General features: G+C 46.2%; 1 protein-coding gene across 5 annotated transcripts in view; it reads right to left on the reverse strand.

Annotated features, from left to right (window-relative positions):
• Positions 1-17818, reverse strand: part of STAU1 (staufen double-stranded RNA binding protein 1) — a 28431-nt gene extending 10613 nt beyond the window's left edge. For 3 of the 5 annotated variants that reach the window (XM_071447090.1, XM_071447091.1, XM_071447088.1), the window contains exons 1-8: positions 17668-17818; positions 13176-13242; positions 8857-9133; positions 7946-8070; positions 7075-7231; positions 6043-6181; positions 5193-5358; positions 270-368 (exon numbers count right to left, since the gene is read on the reverse strand). In XM_071447090.1, coding sequence (XP_071303191.1) covers positions 270-368; positions 5193-5358; positions 6043-6181; positions 7075-7231; positions 7946-8070; positions 8857-9049 — 879 coding nt within the window. In that variant the 5' untranslated portion in view covers positions 9050-9133; positions 13176-13242; positions 17668-17818. The remainder of the gene's footprint in view (positions 1-269; positions 369-5192; positions 5359-6042; positions 6182-7074; positions 7232-7945; positions 8071-8856; positions 9134-13175; positions 13243-17667) is intronic. The other 2 variants (XM_071447089.1, XM_071447092.1) reach the window with 2 other exon arrangements.
• Between the last annotated feature and the right edge of the window lie 370 nt (positions 17819-18188).

The raw sequence follows: 18188 nt of genomic DNA on the forward strand, positions 1-18188 counted from the left end.
AAAGATTGCACAGACAACCACAGCATAGCTGTTCACTCCATGTGATCATTCCAGGGCATGAATCTGTGAACAGGTGAATTTTTCCTTTTTCTTCCCTTTACCATATAAACTCCAAGACAATCAGGGTGACTGTCAAAGGTTAAAGTGTATTCACAACTAACAAGACGTGTTAAAAGTCAGTTGTTTGGGTTATCTAGGAGAGACTCAACTTAATGCATACCCTTAATAGTCTAATAAAAACAAATCTAGAGCTTGTAAAGTAAACATACCTCAAAATTCACAGGCAAGTTCCTTTTAAGTGCAATCTCAAAAACTTGGCTTATTTCAGATTTATTGAGATTTTCATCATCTGGTTCTTTTCCGTTAACCTAAAAGAAGCATACTCTATTTAAAATAAAGATCCTATTAAATTGAATTTTATCCATTCAACCACTTTACTGAACTCTCCAAATTTTAAATACTCTAACCTTTATTGTCATGTTACATGAATGTGGAGAAAAGCAGCCCACATACTACAGAACTGAATCTTAAAAAGCTCATTAAGATGTATGTGTAAAAGCTTTCAAACCTTCATATTTTCATGTGCTCATTACAAGAAAGAACAAATGGAATAAGGGCCAATAGGTTTAAAAATGAATGCGTTTATAGAAAATGAAATTGAAGTGCTACATGCACTGATTTCCAAATGGAAGTACCTTTATGAAATACAATTTTCATATACTGATTGGACATTTGCACCAAAAGCACTAAGACAGGATCAGGTAAGAGAAAGGGGAGGAAAAATAAAGATTCTGAGAGTGGGACCAATGTGAATGAGGGATGGCTGACGAGCCCCTGGCACAATTGTGTCTTTTCACATGCTCCCTTGTAAGTGCTTCATCTACAGCTTTGCTTTCTCATGTCAAGAACATCCTATCAGGAACTTGCCCTAAATCAAATGCTGACCATCTCTGAGAACTCAAATCTGCTGAGACAACACTGCCAGTGAAGCTTTCCTACTGGCATGTCTACGTTATCTCCAGGTAAAACTTTGACTGGGATTCCAAAAGTGTGGAATGCTTTAGCATGCCTTAGCACCAACATGAGCTAAGGCATGTCAACAGCAACAGAGAAATTTTAGGTGTCCAGCAGTGATATTGGAAAGATTATGATAAAGATGAACAGCAACAATATCACTGATTATATCATGCCACAATATTAGTTATGCAACCAGGTAATAAAAATTATTTAAGTATCTTACAGGAGCAGCATCAGGGGAGCTGAGCTAGAGAGCTTTCATAGATTAAAACTTGTTGGATGGCAGCGAGCCTCCCCCATGTCTGCTACTACCAGGTTAGTTTAAAACACAAAGGATTTTTTTATCCCACCAGTTAAGACAGCTTTTCCCATCTTAGACAAAAAATAGTTGACGAAATTAGTCTCAAGTTTTCAGTCCTCCCACTGTCCCATCAGACTGTGCACTGCTCTCCTGGGCTGCCCCTGTCCACCAGGCTGGAGTCTGGGCCCAGCCCTGGCCCTGTGGTGCTGTGGCAGGGCAGGGCAGCTCCTGGCAGGGCTGTCCCAGAGCCCTGATCTGCTCCACAGCGGGCAAACCCCGAGCCAGTACAGCCCCCTAAGTCTCCACCATCGTCTGCCAAACCCCAGCGCCAAGCTCCAAAGGAACAGCAGCACATTCCCAGGAAGAACACCTGAACTTCTAAGGCCACGTTCACTCCAGCACAGCCAGGAAGGGTCTGTCCCTGCCTTTACTCACCAACACTGCCACGACAACTTCTGTTACAAGCACTTTTCCTCTCCTTGTAATTTCAGACAGATTCTAGAGTTTCCAATTACTACTACAACGTTTTTCTTTGTGAGGATGACTATGACTTCTCTTTATTGGATTAAATTTTCCCACTTAATATCCTCTCAAGAGAATACAAATAAATAGAATGGAATTATCTGCTCTATTGCAGTGTATGTGCATTCCAGGTCTGTGTGCATAGTGCAAAATGAAGGTTCTTTTCCTCAATACCTTTAAAAAGAGTGAATTCTTAGCAAAATAACCCTTAACAGACTACAACTATTTTACTGCTTATTTTGACTCTACTTGAGTTCTGGATCAGTTTACTTTATAAATCAAAAATAATCATACACACACACACTCCCCCTTTCCGTGCACATTTCAAGGCAGATGATGTGTAAGTTTGCTTTTGAGGTATTTTGCCTGTTTGCATTGACTAAACTCTCCAAGAATTATGTGCCTCTAAATCTGAATGAGACCCCAAAGCATTTGCCATTCTTAGCTCTCATCACGTTGTTCAAGCAAACTCCACAAGTCCTGCACTCCATTACGAGGGACTTGCCCTCTTCCAGGAACTCCTTCCAGTTCCCTTCCCTTCCCCAAGGCTGCTTGTGAGCAAAGCTGAACACGGAGGAGCTGCTGCCCAGCACTGCAGTGACCAACCACAGCCATCAGTCTGAGCCTGTCCTTCCACATCAAGGGTATAAAGAGCAGCTGATATTTACCAAGTGAGCTGGCAACAAACACAGAAGCAAATTTTGAGGCCAAATTAGAATTCCTGCCTAAGAATCGTGCTAGGAAGCCCAGCTCTCCATGTTCCCTAAGCTTTAAGTCAATGTTTTATCATCTGTCTTTGAATATGCCGAGTAACCCACGCTGCTCCTCCAGCAGCACATCCAACCCAGCCACACCGAAGGTCCCTGTGAGCTCTCCCACCACAGCCCCCCTCAGGGCTCCCACACTCAGCTCAGCTCTTCGGGCAGGGCTTGGTCCAGCCAAGAGCCAATATTATTACATGTTTTTTCCTGCCACTTGCTCCTAGATTTGCACCTGAAAAGGTGTGGGAAATGGTCACTCTTTCCCTTAAAATCCAATCATTTTACTCAATGATTTCTTCTTAGAATCACAGAATCATTTAGCTTGGAAAAGATCTTTAAGATCACTGCGCCCAACTATTATTATGCACAAATATTTTCCAATTTTAAAAAACAAGAGTAAAATTCCATAGAAACAAAAACTTGTAAAAAATCCCCCCAAATAATAAGAAAATATACAAAATTACTCCCCCTTCAAACACGTCTGTTCAAGCATCAGAATATTGTTTACATAAGAATACACTCAAATGGGATACACCAAAATAACTACATTTTAAAAAAATTACTGGCAACATCAAATGACTGTTAGGAAGTATCAGGATTATGTCTGCTTCTGGAATCTTCATTTGCCTCTGTTGTATACAGGCATTTCAACAGCACCTCTCATGACCTCACACTCTTGTATCCTTTCCAGCCCTTGCCTCACTGGATGCAGGAATGAACAGGATTCACTCAGCACCACAACCATCCTTATTCCACCTTCCTCTTGGCTATGGTGAAATGCTGCTACAGAAACAATTCCCTCAGACACTCCTAAAACTACAACAGTTGAAAGCCTCAAATATCAATGAATTTAAGTACCAAACTTTAAATGAAAACTTGATTATTCAAGTACTTGCTATAAACCAGCACACCATGTTCCAAGGCCCACTCTCCTTTCCCTAAGCTGTATTTCCTACTGTTCCTTCTACAGACAAGTCAAATTTAAATTGAAAAATAAAATGACAAATGCAGTTTTATCAAGGTCAAGACATCATTCAGGTCCTGTTTTATTAATAAAATAATTCTCCCTTCTTGCAGTCTCTTGCCTCATTTACTACCTCTACCTCTGGATTTACACCCCTCACACAGAATGAGACATCCTACAGCAACTGCAGTTTGTTCTCAAGACCTCACACTATCCAACTGCACAATTCCATATATTTTCAGAAAGTGACCTGTACTGAAGCATTCCTAGAAGAGTGAACAGAGAATAATTCAGTGACATGTGAGCCCTGCAGAGCTGCTCTCCCTGGGTCTGTGCTCCCTGAGGGGGAAAAGGGTCCACGAGAGCAGCTCATCTGTTACAAAGGTGGGCACAAAAAGGGGATGTTCTGCACCACTGTCACAGAACAATATTCCAGAATTTGGGGCTCCCAGAACCGAAGGGGAACATCCTCCTCTGCTTTGGCCTCTCCTGCATGATGACCAGCTGGTCCCTGCCCACACTGTGCCAGCCACCAGCTCAGATTTCAGGGCAGGGCTCAGCCCAAATCCCAGCTCCTGTTCCAGCATCATGCTCTTTTCCCTGCATCTGTAATCCCTAGGAGCCTCATCTTCCAGTCTGCATTCCTCCAGGAGAGCTCTCCCTTACCTGAAGCACCTCCATCAGTGCCTCCCAAGCCTCTGCCCTGAACTATCAGGTCCAGTGCTTTTGCCCAATCGCTGGGCAATGCTCACTCCCACACACACCAAGTTTTAACTCAACGTCCCTTGGCTTCATGTTTCTTCAAGCCTCTTGCTCTGCCATTCCTGGTAGTTCCCAGTGATTTTTTTCTCAGTCTGAGACCCCTTGTTACCTTCTTGTCCAAGTCTTCATTTTCCTTCTTTCTCAGCACACAGCCAGACTCCATGTCCAGCAGCTCTCACGCTCCTCAAATTGCAAGTTACAGTTCTGTCCTTGCCCAAAGCAGCCAACACACATAAAGTGGTGCAGGCTCCCAGCCAGCCCAGCAGCAAAGCTGCTCCTGTGCTCACAGTGAGACCTTCTGCCTAAAGCCACTCAACAAAAAATCACAAAAAACACAATAATGGTATTGGAATGGAAAGTGCTGGGCAGCCATAAATATATGAAGGGATAAAAATTGACTTCTTATATTCCTATCAAAATGTGTGTTTGAGTCTACTATTCCTATGCATTTCCTGCTCTTCCAGAACTTCCATGGTTCTTTCCAAAATCATGCAGGAATTTGTCCTAGGAAGTAAATCCGTGCCTGAGTTTTATGTTGCCCATTTATGCACTTCTTCAGACGTTTGTGTATAATCTGTACCTGGTAAGATATTAATTCCTATCTATGCTTCCAGTGCTCATATCTGACAGAGGTCTACAGCATTGCTGTGGAAAAATATGACAGTAAAAAAATTAACATAACTTCATCTGGGAAAATGGTAGTTCCATAGAAATTTATGCTTTTACATCAAAGTGTTTCTATTGACACAAGTAAGTCACCACTGCTACACACAATTAGATTTCCCAACTGTCTCCTCAACAAGGAAAAAAATATCCCAGTTTATTCTAGCAATTTCTGTTTACAATGCTTAATTTTAATTCCCACCTCTGGTTTCTCAGGCAAGGGCTCATTCTGCAGAACTTTCAGAGCTTTAGCAGCTGCATCATGCTTAGCAGCTTGTCTTGTTCTTCCCTTCCCATGAAACTGCTGCCCTCCAATTGAAAGCTCCACTTGGTAAAGTAAAGGCCCAACAGGAAATGGGTAAAAGTACCTGCAAAGAGAGAGGGGAATAAGCAAATGACTTGGCCTACAAAGCAAACAGACACCTAAGTCAGATGTGGGTCAATCTCTTGGATATCAGTAACCACACCAGCACTGAAGCACTAGTTTTAAAAAACCAAATTTTGATTTAGAGCCTAAAAGAATTTAGTGAGCTACCTTTGAAACAAATATTGACATTCCTTGCTTTACAACAAGAACACATTTCTGACCAAGTGCTGCACCAAGAGAACATAACTGCACTTCTGCAGACTTGGCAATCCAGGAAGTTTTGAATTTTAAGTCCCTATGCCTACATAAAATTCTTTAAACTGCAACTTTAATTTAAATAGTTTCAGAAGAAGCAGCATGAATCTGTTCACTTTTGCTTTTACACAGAAAGGAAATGCAAGAAATATTTACCTAATACTTAGCTATCTATATATTTAGCTATTTGCTCGATGAAGCCGGCTATACCTGAATACTCTCAAAACCACTTCAACTTTCAGTCCAGCTGCCTTGCCCCACCCCAAAGAAATAAAGCACTGGAAATAAGGCAAGTTACAGATGCTGGCGGGTGGACTTCTGCAAAGCTCCTGCCTGAGGAGGGGAGCGTCCCTGGAAGGGGACAGGGGCAGTTTCCCGAGGCAGCAGCGAGGCGGGGGCTCGGGGAGCCGCGCCCCAAGCCAACACCTACCGTGGGGGGTAGGTGCCACCTCGCATGGTGTAGCTGTAGGTGGATCTCATCCCCGTGTAAGGGTCGATGGGTTTGTACATGGGCTTCTTCCCCAGCTTCATGCAAAGGGCATTCAACTCCACTGTGGGGGTTACACTGTCTACAGAAAAAGGAATAGAAAGGGTTGTCCACCTGTCACAAGGAACTGAGACAACTTAAACTCTTATTGCTGGCTCACAGCAGGGAAAAATGAGCTCAACTTTTGCCACATGCAGCATCTTAAGTGACTGAATTCCAAACAGAACTGCTAATGAACAAAAAGAGAATAAGTCTACATGGTGCACAATAAAGCGGCCTAGTAGAGTTGTGACAAATCCTGTTACAAAAAAAGTGAATTTGCTGGGAGCTCTTATTGGATTTGTTTTGGAGTGTTCTATTATTTTGCTTTTAATTTCTGAAGCTGCTAATTTACCTACGTTTACAGTATATCTAACGAAGTGCAGAAGAAGAATTTTCTGCAGTGAAGAAATTTCTCCAAATATACTTCTAAGTTACCAGACATGCTACACCCCTTCTGTGTCTCCTGCTTACTGTGAATGATCAACCATTTCTCTGTCCTCAGTGACCTAGAAGGGTTTCTATGACTCTTCATTTTCAAATTGCAACTGGACTTGTCAAAAGGCAGGTAAATTGCTACTGAGGGCTAAAACATTTCTCTCTGGTATTGTGGGCATGAAGAACTGACTCCTAGTCAATTCTGGCTGGAGAAAGAACACTCGGTAAGTGTCATTTTTTCTACCACAGGTCTCACTGCCTCAGAAATCAGCTGTGATCCAGTACAAGAGGTCTGGTGTAAAGTAATTGCCAAAAGAAAATGACCTATGGAACAGATGCACAGACAAAATAAGTACTTGCTAGCTGACAATTGCCATTGTTAAACAGGCAGAATCACAGTTTTAATTCATCTTTATACAACTTCCATACATACCAAAAGCAGAAAGGTGAATTCTCTCTATGTATGATTATTTTAAATCAGTTTGTTGTGGCATATACCTGGATTCTTGCCTTCACTACGAGATGGACGAGCCGTAGGTTTAGGGAATTTTGTCCCTTCCAAAGCTTTGGCAGCTGCTGCATGTTGCGCTTTTTTAATACTAGTTCCTTCAGCTTCCCAATGCTGGTCCCCAAGAGTCAGCTGCACTGTAAACACCTCAAAACCACAAACAGGTATTTTGTAAAAGGCTTCTTCAGAATTTATGTAGTTTATCAGACTCTCTTATACAAAACAATGAGTGATGCACAAGTTGAGAATACAGTAATCTGAGCTCTCCTTAACTCCCATGTCACCTCCAGACTTCCATCACTTTGGACATCAACAGGATTTTCCTGATTACTGAACTAAGAATTTCACAACAATTGTAGCTGGCAAGTATCCTGCATGAGATCTGACAGGATAAACCTCAAAGCAGTGTGGGGAGAGGTGACAGCCCCAGGAGAGCTGCTGTGCCCATGTCACTGAACAGCAGACTGGAAACTCACCCTTCTCTGTAACACGTAACTCCATTCTTGCTTTAATCCTCCAAAAGGTTTATTTATGATATTTTTCATCAGTTTGAAGAAAGTTAAGTTCACAATGTACCATAAAAGCTTCTACATGCCCACAGATCAATGAAACACAATTGTTCAGATGTTCTGAATGTTACTCCAATACTTTTTGTAAATGTCAACTCCTTCACACCTTGAAGCTCATGTGACATTTTTTGGAACTCAGCTTCACACTTCCTTACCACTGATGCTGTAGGGGGCTTCCCTTTCCTCTCCACTACTCTGGATTATCTTGCACCAAAATCCCACACATTGCCTTCCCACTCCTGAAGGTGAGGGAGATGAGCAGCAGCAGTAAGAAACTGGTATGAACATTTACCTTAGAATGAGCTGGACCTTGCTCACTCAGAAGCTTATACTCGGGCTGAATCTTGTTGAAACGGGCTAATTCATTCACAAGACACATGGGGGTTTTCTCTTTGGGGTTTGCCATGTTTGAAGGAGCTGAAAGGTTATGTAAGATCTGATAAATGAACTGATAACTGTGAACTTTACTACAAATTTTAATTAAAAAAAGAAATCTTAGTGGCTTAGCATCTAGTTGTCTGCAATGCTGGAATAGACAGCTCTGCTCACTGGCCAAACTGGTAACAACCTACTGAACTTTGGGCTTTCCTAGCAATGCTCATGCCTAAAAAGCACCATCATTAAATTCAGGGTTCTAACGCAAGCCAGAAGCATGAAGCTAGGAGACTCCTGCAAACAGCTCACATCTTATCTAGTATGTGCCAAGGAACAAATCTTCCAAGTATTCCTCATTATCACTTGCTTTGAATAATTCCAAAAACTCCGTTAATTTTATTTCCCTTCTCCTATTTTTCCCCTATTAGCTATTTTTATTACCCTTTATTTGCTCTGTTGCATTTTGATAGCATAATATATTTATCGTTAAACTGGTCATAAAAGAACTAAAGATAACAGAATTAAACAAACTATTTCAAACAACATTTTTTCATATTTAAAACAAGCTACTGGTAGAAAAGATTGACTGTTATGTGTCAAAAATTTAATGAAATACAATTTAAAATATTATTTACTATTACAAACATATCAATTAATTGCTGGAACTTTATGTAAAGTATGCTTCTACCTGTCTCCAACAGATTTCATTCCATAGGGAACTACTGCAGTTGGATAAATATTACTTTAAATTACATGTAGGTACATCAGGAACATATCATGCCAAACCATAAGCATTAAAAATACATAGTTACTGACCCTCTATCTTACCTGCAGCTGCATTGGTGGATGTAACTGAAGCAGAGGGCAAAGCAGAGTTCTGGATAGGTCTGCCTGCATTTTCAGAGGGCAAAGAACTGGTAGTAGAAGGAATACTCAAAGGCTGTGAAAGAGATGGGTTTTTATTCAGTATTTGGCTCCCTGCAAGGGCAGCAGAAGGATTCTGAATCTGAACTTGAGACATGTTCACTTCCAACCAGAGCAGATTACTGTAGGCAAACAGCTTTGAACGCAGACAAACTCCAATTTTGGAAGCCAAATTGCTGACCTAAAATGTAAAGATGAAAAATAGATTATACTAAATATTTAGCATTCTCTAACAACCTACTGAAATAATTCCTCCATCAGCGAAAAGGGAAAAAGAGTTCAACCAAGCAGCCATTGTTCCCATTTTTTCCAGTTAGTCACTCACACATCAGCTTGCACAGCACAGTTCCACCCGTATGCCCCATCGTGTTTCACACTTCTTTCATTCACAGAAGAGTAGTACAGCAGCTTTATTTATGCTTGTTCATTACTGTCCATCTCCTTTCCCCACGACTGAATCCACTTAGGAAGCCAATCCTGTTACTTACACCCAGAGCCACTGGTTATACACTTAACAAAGAGCAACTTCCACGGACAAGTTACATTTCATGCATTCTACCATTTGAAGTTAAACTTTTTCACTTGGAGGGCAAGAAATAAATGCAGCCTTTACGAAAAAACTATGTAGAGAATACATCCTTTATTATTATATGATAGAGTTTCTCCCAGGATCATCAAGAATGCCAAGCTGCTGATGAGGGGAAAAGCTGGAGTGCAGCGGGAAATGCTGAAGTAGCTCTGGCTGGGAAAAGCAGGTGTGCAAGAGTTCACAAACTGTATCAGCTACATGTATCCTGAAGGTTACTTCGATTTAAGCCAGGGCCTGTCTCAGTCACAGTTCAAGCATCAATTTAGAGTCACTTGGCTCTGCAGCACTATAGGCAAAAGTAGGAAGCGCTCATGGGCACCTGTGGGCATTTAAACCCCCTGGGAGGGCAGCAGTGCCCCAGCCCGTGTGCAGTGCTGTGACAGAGCTTCCCTGTGTGACAAATTAGGGTTAGATTTCTCTTACACATGGATGCAAAATTATCTTCGTGTTCAGCCAGTGGAACCTAAATAGACACAAACAGGTCAGCTGTCCCTATCCACTTACAAGCCATGTATCAATTTATTTATTAAAAATACATTTTACAGCCAAGTAAATCCATTCTACACACCAAGGCACTCACACATGCACACACACACACACCAGTCACCTACAGGTCTGATTAGGGCAGCAAACAAAGGTTTATTCTTTCCTAACTCATAGGTGAAAAGGAGAAATCACTGCCCCAGCTACCACCAGGGGGCTATTAGCAGCAACACAACTCCACTAGTGCTCTGTGAGCTTCAAATTCTGAACCTGTGAATGGATTTCCAAATGTGAGAGGAGCAGCAATGAGTCACAGGGAAGTTTTTAGCTAGTTACTGACAAAACAAGCCTAAAAGGAGAACCTAGATTAATACAATCATGGACAGAAAGATTTAATTATCTATTAAATAAGAGGTAAGAAAGTACTGGGAAACAACAGATACACCACCAAATCTACCATCTGGAGTATTTTTACTTTGGAAAAAAACATCATAAACATGCCAGACTTATCATACCACCACCTGGATAACTTTGTTTTTACTAGAGAGCAAAAACAGTTCAGGTCTCATTAGTCCAGGAGACACGTATGCAGATTATACTCAAAACAATTCCTATATTTGACTACTGAATTTGCAGCAGTTACACACGGGGTGCATTGTAACTGTGAGAGTGGCATTAGAGAATCTCTCTAAAGGACATTTAAGAAATTGTAAGACAAAGAAGAGAAGTATTTAGAAAAAGACTCCAGGGTAATAACTTTACAATCACCATATTTCTTTCCCAAGAGCATCACTAGAATCACTGAATATTTTCAGACATAACACAACAACAGTAATTGCCTGGCAAGGACTATACCAAAGTCTTGCAGACAAAGAAATGCAATGAAATCTTGCAATGAGAAAAGCAAACACTCCTTTCCTGCTGAAATGCAATGTCCTTCTAAGGAACTAAAGTTACAGCTTTCAGCCACCCGTTTTAAGAGGACAACAGCAAAAGTTATTTTGATGTCAGAAACATCAGGATGTTTGAGATCATGCTGGAAAGGAAGTCTGATACTGTTTTCAGAAAACTCCTGCAAGCAGTTGGCTTTTAAAGCAAGGCCCTACCTTTGACACGGCTGCCACGGCGTGGAGTGAGGGAGCCGGCGTGCGCCCCAGAGCAGAGCAGAGCTGAGGGCAGGGGGAGCAGGGCACAGCAGAGCAGAGCAGAGCAGGGCACAGCAGAGCAGGGCACAGCAGAGCAGAGCAGAGCAGGGCACAGCAGAGCAGGGCACAGCAGAGCGGAGCTGAGGGCAGGGGGAGCAGGGCACAGCAGAGCAGGGCAGAGCAGAGCTGAGGGCAGGGGGAGCAGGGCACAGGGGAGCAGGGCACAGCAGAGCAGGGCAGAGCAGAGCTGAGGGCAGGGGGAGCAGGGCAGAGCAGAGCAGAGCTGAGGGCAGGGGGAGCAGGGCACAGCAGAGCAGGGCACAGCAGAGCAGGGCAGAGCAGAGCTGAGGGCAGGGGGAGCAGGGCACAGCAGAGCAGGGCAGAGCTGAGGGCAGGGGGAGCAGGGCAGAGCAGAGCAGGGCACAGCAGAGCAGGGCACAGCAGAGCAGGGCAGAGCAGAGCTGAGGGCAGGGGGAGCAGGGCAGAGCAGAGCAGGGCACAGCAGAGCAGGGCACAGCAGAGCAGGGCAGAGCTGAGGGCAGGGGGAGCAGGGCACAGGGGAGCAGGGCACAGCAGAGCAGGGCAGAGCAGAGCTGAGGGCAGGGGGAGCAGGGCAGAGCAGAGCAGGGCACAGCAGAGCAGGGCACAGCAGAGCAGGGCAGAGCTGAGGGCAGGGGGAGCAGGGCACAGCAGAGCAGGGCACAGCAGAGCAGAGCTGAGGGCAGGGGGAGCAGGGCACAGCAGAGCAGGGCACAGCAGAGCAGGGCACAGCAGAGCGGAGCTGAGGGCAGGGGGAGCAGGGCACTCTGCCTGCCCAGCCCCAGGAGCTCCCAGCAGATCTCAGGCAGTGCCCAGCTCCCCCTGCACAGCTCCTCTGCACAAGGCAGCCCCTGAGCACAGAGACCTCTGGGGACTCCAGGGCACATCCCACCACTGAGACAAGCACCTTCAAGAACAGCCTGACAAAACCAGCTGGAATGTGTGCTTGCATTCACAGCTACCTGTGCAGGTGACAGTGCTTTAGAGCATTTGTGGGAAGTGTTTCATTCAGGTAAAAGAACTCACTGTCCATCATTGCACATTTAACTATAGGTTATTTGGGGATGCTCAAAGGGTTTACAGTGCTTTTACAAAGAAATATGCTCTTTACCCTATAACAGGCTAAAATTCTAACTATCCAAGAAAAGAGCACCATAACTGAGAAAGTTGAAGCTAACAAGTCATAAAGGCTGTTTCAATGGACAAGGAACAATGATGCCAGGATTTCAGGGCATTTTTCCATGTAAATCAGAGGTTAGATACTTCAAACTTTTCAAGACACCTCCTGGTGCAAGTGATCCCCACTCAATACTCAAGGCATTGCTAGAACTAAAGCCCACTCAGATATCCAAGATATCCAAGTATCTTTCTTGTTTGAAAGAACAAACGTTTAACTCACACAACTTGAGCCAGCAGCTAATTACAGCATTGCCCACAGTTACTTTTCGCTACCTCATACCAGAGTTTTTGCAGGGTCACCACAACAGTGTTGCACTAGAAGGTGCTCCCCGCCCCGGGTGGCTGCCGTCAGTCACCTGGGGCAATACTAAACTTCACGATCTCCAGATGACCGAGGACTGCTCAGCACTTGCTTTCAGAGTTTTATTTTCTTTTGGTGGATCAATGCCTAGAACATTCCCAGAAATTCTGAACACATTAAAACGCAAAGTTCAGGTGTCACTAAGGGTAACCAAAGAAATGAACGAAAATGTGAGCACGGCCAGTCCACTCAGCCAAAAATAAATTAAGATCTTCATATGTAAAAGTTTGTAACATTTTTAGATTAAAGTTTTCTTGGGGACTTTTTGTGTTATAACTCACACGGAGTTGCAGATAGAAGACAGAGGACCAAACAAAAATCAAACACTTCCTACGGATAATCATATTTTACCACAACTTGTCATTTTTTTAATATGATGCAAATAGAAAGGTAAGAAACTTTAATGTTTTAAGTAAGTTTCCAGTACCTTTAGGAGATCCAGAGAGTGAAGATTTGTATTTAGTTCTAAATAGGATATTTATGATGGAGAATGCCTAAAAGAAAAAACAGAGTTAGCATTTTGCTTCCTAAAGGCACAAAAAAATCTTGTGTAGAGAATCTCTCACCCTGCACTGAGTTTGCCTCATCTATTTGATCAGGAGGACTTGTAGGACCCTTCCATTACCACTGACAAACTGCTCTACACAGCTGCTTTTCCAAGCAGAATTTCCAACCTGATCCAAGAACCTTCCTTGCTCTTTTCCCAGCCCCAAGTGATGTTTCTCACCCAAGCAGTGGAATCTCACAATAGTGCTAGTTGCAGAATTACAAGAGTCACTTGCCAATTTTCCTTCTGTAGTGAGTTTTCCTTTCTGTAGTGAAGCTCTTCCTAAGAGCCCCAGAGATCAGCTCCCAAAATTAGACTCAGACCTTCATTCACAAAGCCAAACCAAAAGCAAGCCACAAACTGAGAAACTCTGGTAGTTATTAATCGCAGAAAATGATAAGAATTCTACCTTTTGGCTACATTTCCAATCTGGTAATTTCACTCACAAATAGGCTAAAACCATTTCAAAACAAAATTATCTCAGTGCTGCATATGAAACCTGTCACTGCATGGACTGCTCTAAATGGAAATCAAAACCTATTTTATTCTGCTTACAAATATAGCACAAAGTGTTTAATCCTTCTTTTCCATGCCTAAGCCAACTGCGTGCAGATGCCAGCAACATCATTCCCAGCCACAAAATGGGGGAGAGCCCAATCTTGATCTGGGTTAGAAGAGGACAGAGCTCCTGAATTTACTTCAGACAGGCATTTCAAACTCTTAGGCTGACTCCTAGGAATGTGAGCAGCTCTGCTGCTGGGACCAAGGAGGATGCAGAGCCTGAGCCAGGTTGGCAGCACACCTGGTGTTTACCAACAGGAGAGTGAAGAGGGAACACAAGAGGATTACACTCACTCAACTCCTCTTCTACAGGGGTTTCTGGAGGATAAACTAAGCATCTGAAAAACAAGGAAATGCATCGTATTTGCAGGCAGGGTCAAGACCAAGTTGCATAAAGACAAGAGAATTTTCTCCCCCAGCCATTCCGGGTAGCCCTGCCAAGAATGAACCCCTCCACCTCGGCAGAACAAGCCCAAGGGGCTGTGCAGACACTGCCCGCTGGTCACCATGGCACAGACACCACTGATGGGCACCAGCAGAGTGGAGAAGAGTTACAACCAACACCACTTCCTAGCACGAGCTGACGCTGCCAGGCTGCTTCAGCAAAAGCCCTCTGCATCCTGAGATGCAGCAGGAAGAACCAGCCCGAGCGAGGGCTGCACTAGTCCTGCTCTGCACCCCGACACTGAGCCCTGCACCCACTGGGGACCAGGCTCCAGGCACAAGCAAAGGAGGAAAAGCCTAAACACCCCCTTCAGAGAAATATAACCCACAGGGAAACTGCTAAAGGACCTGAACCTGTGTGTTCTGAAGAGGAGATGGCCGGCTGGGGCCTGGGGACCAGCAGTTCACCTACTTGAAAGGATTTTGGAGTGGAAAAGAACAATGTGTTCTTTATGGTTAAAGTGACAGAACAAGAGGCAACGGGCTTAAAAAGCATCAAGAAAAGCGTTCCTGGCAGGCACCCTGAAGTGCCCTGCTCTGGTGGCAGGGGCTCCCCCGCCGTGGCAAGCTGCAAGTCCCCGAGGCTGTCACACCCTGGGGGCTGTCACCCTGGCACATCTGCCTCTGGGCTGCACTGCCAGCACTGCTCACGCCCCTGTGCACCTGGCCCAGCACGGTCTCTGTCTTATGCAGGGACACCAGGGCCTGGCTGCGGTCAGACAACAGCCTGGCAGCACAGCATGGCTCGTGGGTCCTGCCACAGGCCGGCCCTGGCTCTGAGAGCCGCCTGCAAACACAAGCACTGAGCCCCGGCGGGACCAGCACCCAGAAGGGTGCCCTGCTCCTCGCAGGGGCGGCCTCGGGAGGCTGCGGGCCCTGGCGCTCTCCCGTGGCCCTTGCTAGGAACCGGCCGTGCCCCCATTCCCACCCTGGGAGCACTCACCCCCTGCTCCACCAGCACCTGAAGCAGGACAAATGACAGATACAACCATCAACTATTCTGAGGCACAAAAAATAAATATCCACAAACTCTAGGAGATTGGTTGAGATGCTGTTACCTAAAATACCTTTGAAAAACCCACATTAGGGGAGCTTTGTAACATACAGCATAAAATTCTCAAGCTGCTGCAACAGTGTTTAACAGCATCTATTTACAACTGGAAACTCTCACTATAAATTGATAAGCAATGACTAAATTTTACAGAATTAGGGCTATCTGCACAAAATGGAAAATACTGGCTGAACAACGTTTTCTTCTTAGATAAATCTTCTGCAACATTTCTGCAAGACAGGGTCCTTCCCAAAAGTAACACTGTAGAAAAAGATGCTGCCCTTTTTGGTAAGGGCACAAACACTAAATGTTATGCAAAGTAGTCTGGGAGCCAAGATATGGATTATTAATAAGAGAAGAAAAGCTAAAACTTGAAAGTAACAGCTGAATGAAAAAGGGAGCTACCAAACATCCACATAAACCAGACAGTTCCAAACAAAGGAAATTGATAAACCAGGAAGTGATATAATGAATAAACACCTAACTGATACTTCTAGCTCAATTAGTGTTGTGACAAAACAATTCACAGGTTTTGGCTTTTTCCCTGCAGTAGAACAGGTCACAGAACCCACAGACACTGCTGAGAGCCAGCGTGCCCAGAGCTCCTGCACTGCCCTGGGGCACCTGTAGCACCTCTAGTGAAATAACCAACCCTGGCAAGAAGCCTGGCCAAAGGAGCCAGGAAAAGGGCTTTTGGAATGTTCATCTGTCTCCAAAATAAAGCTGCTGTCCTTCAGGAAGATCTGAAAGGCACAAAGCAATTTCCAGTTTTGTTCTGACTTTGTACAGTCATATCACTTCAAATTTATTTCAACCTATGAATAATTTTGCCACAAAACACATTTTTACTGACTTTACTGATAGTGCAAAAATGATTCATGATGTGAAAAACTCTGAACAGAGTGGCTGCTTAAAATAACAACATAAAAAGAAATTGTTTCTTGCATGCATCCTTTTAGAACAGCTTGGAAATAAGTTTGTGATACAACTTCAGAAAATAGAAAATATAGTAAAAGACTCAGCCCCTGGGCTTTTTACATTCTCATCAAGATGTGACAGACCTTGAGTGAGTCTCTGTAGAAGTCAGAACACACATTTGTTGCATGTATGAAATAATCAACAGACAAAGCAGAAATCACTTTATTACAATGCAGCCATAGCTGCATAATCAGAACTCAAATTTTCATGTTCACTAGTATTTAAAAAAGTAAACTCAAAACATTGCCTCCACTTTGAGCAAGGGAACTGTGCAGTACACTTGCACATTCTAGTTAGAAGAAACAAGATTTTATAAATATACCCATTCCAAAAGCAGACCACAGACTTCATTCAGATATTTTAGTTCACTGATATATGTGTATATATGCATATATATACACACACCTAGCCTTCACTGACATTCCCAAGGATGTTCCTCCCAGGTTTGCCCTAAACCTGCTGGAAAAGTAACAACAATACCGAGCAGATGAATACATCATACAAACCGCTCTGGCACTTCCAGGTCCAGCATCCCCGGACAGACACCCCAGAGCTGCGCTGTCTGCAGACAGCGGCAGGGGAAGCCTTACACGGGACTTGTTGCTTTACACCCCGGTAAAACCAGGAGAAGTGATCCTGGAGAGCGCCGGCTGACAGCGCCGGTGGGAGCGAGGGGAAAGCCGGGGTTGCCCGTTCAGCCGTGCCAGGAGGGGCTGGCGCCGTCCCCGCTGCGGTCCCGGTCGGCTGGCTCGGCACTTGGGTACCGCCGCCTCGGCCCGGGAGGATGCTGGGCTCTGGGCGCTCGGCGGGCACGGCCGCAGCCGCGTCCCGGGGCCCGGCAGCCGAACGGGCTCCGCTGCCCCGGCCCCTGCGCCGGGAGCCGCCGCTGCCGCCCCGGAGCCGCGCCGGGGACGGCGGGGAGGGGGCAGCGAGCACCCCCCGCCTCCGGGTGCGCTGCCACCGCTGCGGGACGCGCAGAGCGCCGCTGTCACGGCCCGGCCGGGGCGGCGGCAGCGCCGCCAGCACCGACACTTCCCCGCAGGTCGGGGCCGCGGGCGCCAGTGCCGGGCCCATCGCAGTCCGGTCCCCGCTCCCCGCCGGGGCGGTCTCCCGGCGCCGCAGGAGCGGGCACAGCCCGGCCGAGCGCGGGATGAGCCCCGGGCCGGGAATGGGCACAGGGTGAGCCCCAGACGCGCAGGGGGTTCCGGGCCGCCCCCTCCCCACGGCCCCGGCCCCAGCCCCGGCTCCGGCCCCGGCTCCGGCCCGGCGCGGGCCCGCCAGGCCCCGCCGACCCCCGCCCTTGGCCCCGCCAGGCCCGGGCCGCCTGCGCCCCCTCACCTGCGCTGGGCTCGGCTCCGGGCCGGGGCGGGCGGGGGTCGCTCAGTCCATGGGCCGGGCGGGACCGGCGGGGCGGCACAGGGCAAACACCAAAGAGAATGAGCGGGGCGGCGCGGCCCGCCGGAACTGACGGCACCGCGCCGGGGGCCGGGGCTCCGCACAGCCAATCGGCAGCGAGCGAGCCCCCAGAGACCCCGCCCCTCACCGTGCTTCTGGCCAATGGACGCGCCGCCTTGCCGGGAGCACCGCCTCCTCCGCGGCGACTACGAGTCCCAGCGTGCTCCGCGCGAACTGCAGAGCGAGAAACTACAACTCCCGGCGTGCCCTGCGCAGGACCGGGGTCGAGCCGTGCCGCTGCGTCCGCCGTCGCTTCCGGCCCCACCCCGTCCGTTCCGGTCCCGTCCGTTCCGGCCCCGCCCAGCCCGGTGCCCGCACGGAGAGCGGCCGCGCTTCATCAGACCGGTGTTCTCCTCGCATCTGTGCGTTCCGGGAAAAGAAACGTGAGGCGAGCGGGCGCAGCC

The sequence above is a fragment of the Agelaius tricolor genome, unplaced genomic scaffold (assembly GCF_023055355.1).
Source record: "Agelaius tricolor isolate 1412-34295 unplaced genomic scaffold, bAgeTri1.0.p SCAF_23, whole genome shotgun sequence".
In the NCBI taxonomy this organism is placed as follows: Eukaryota; Metazoa; Chordata; class Aves; order Passeriformes; family Icteridae; genus Agelaius; species Agelaius tricolor.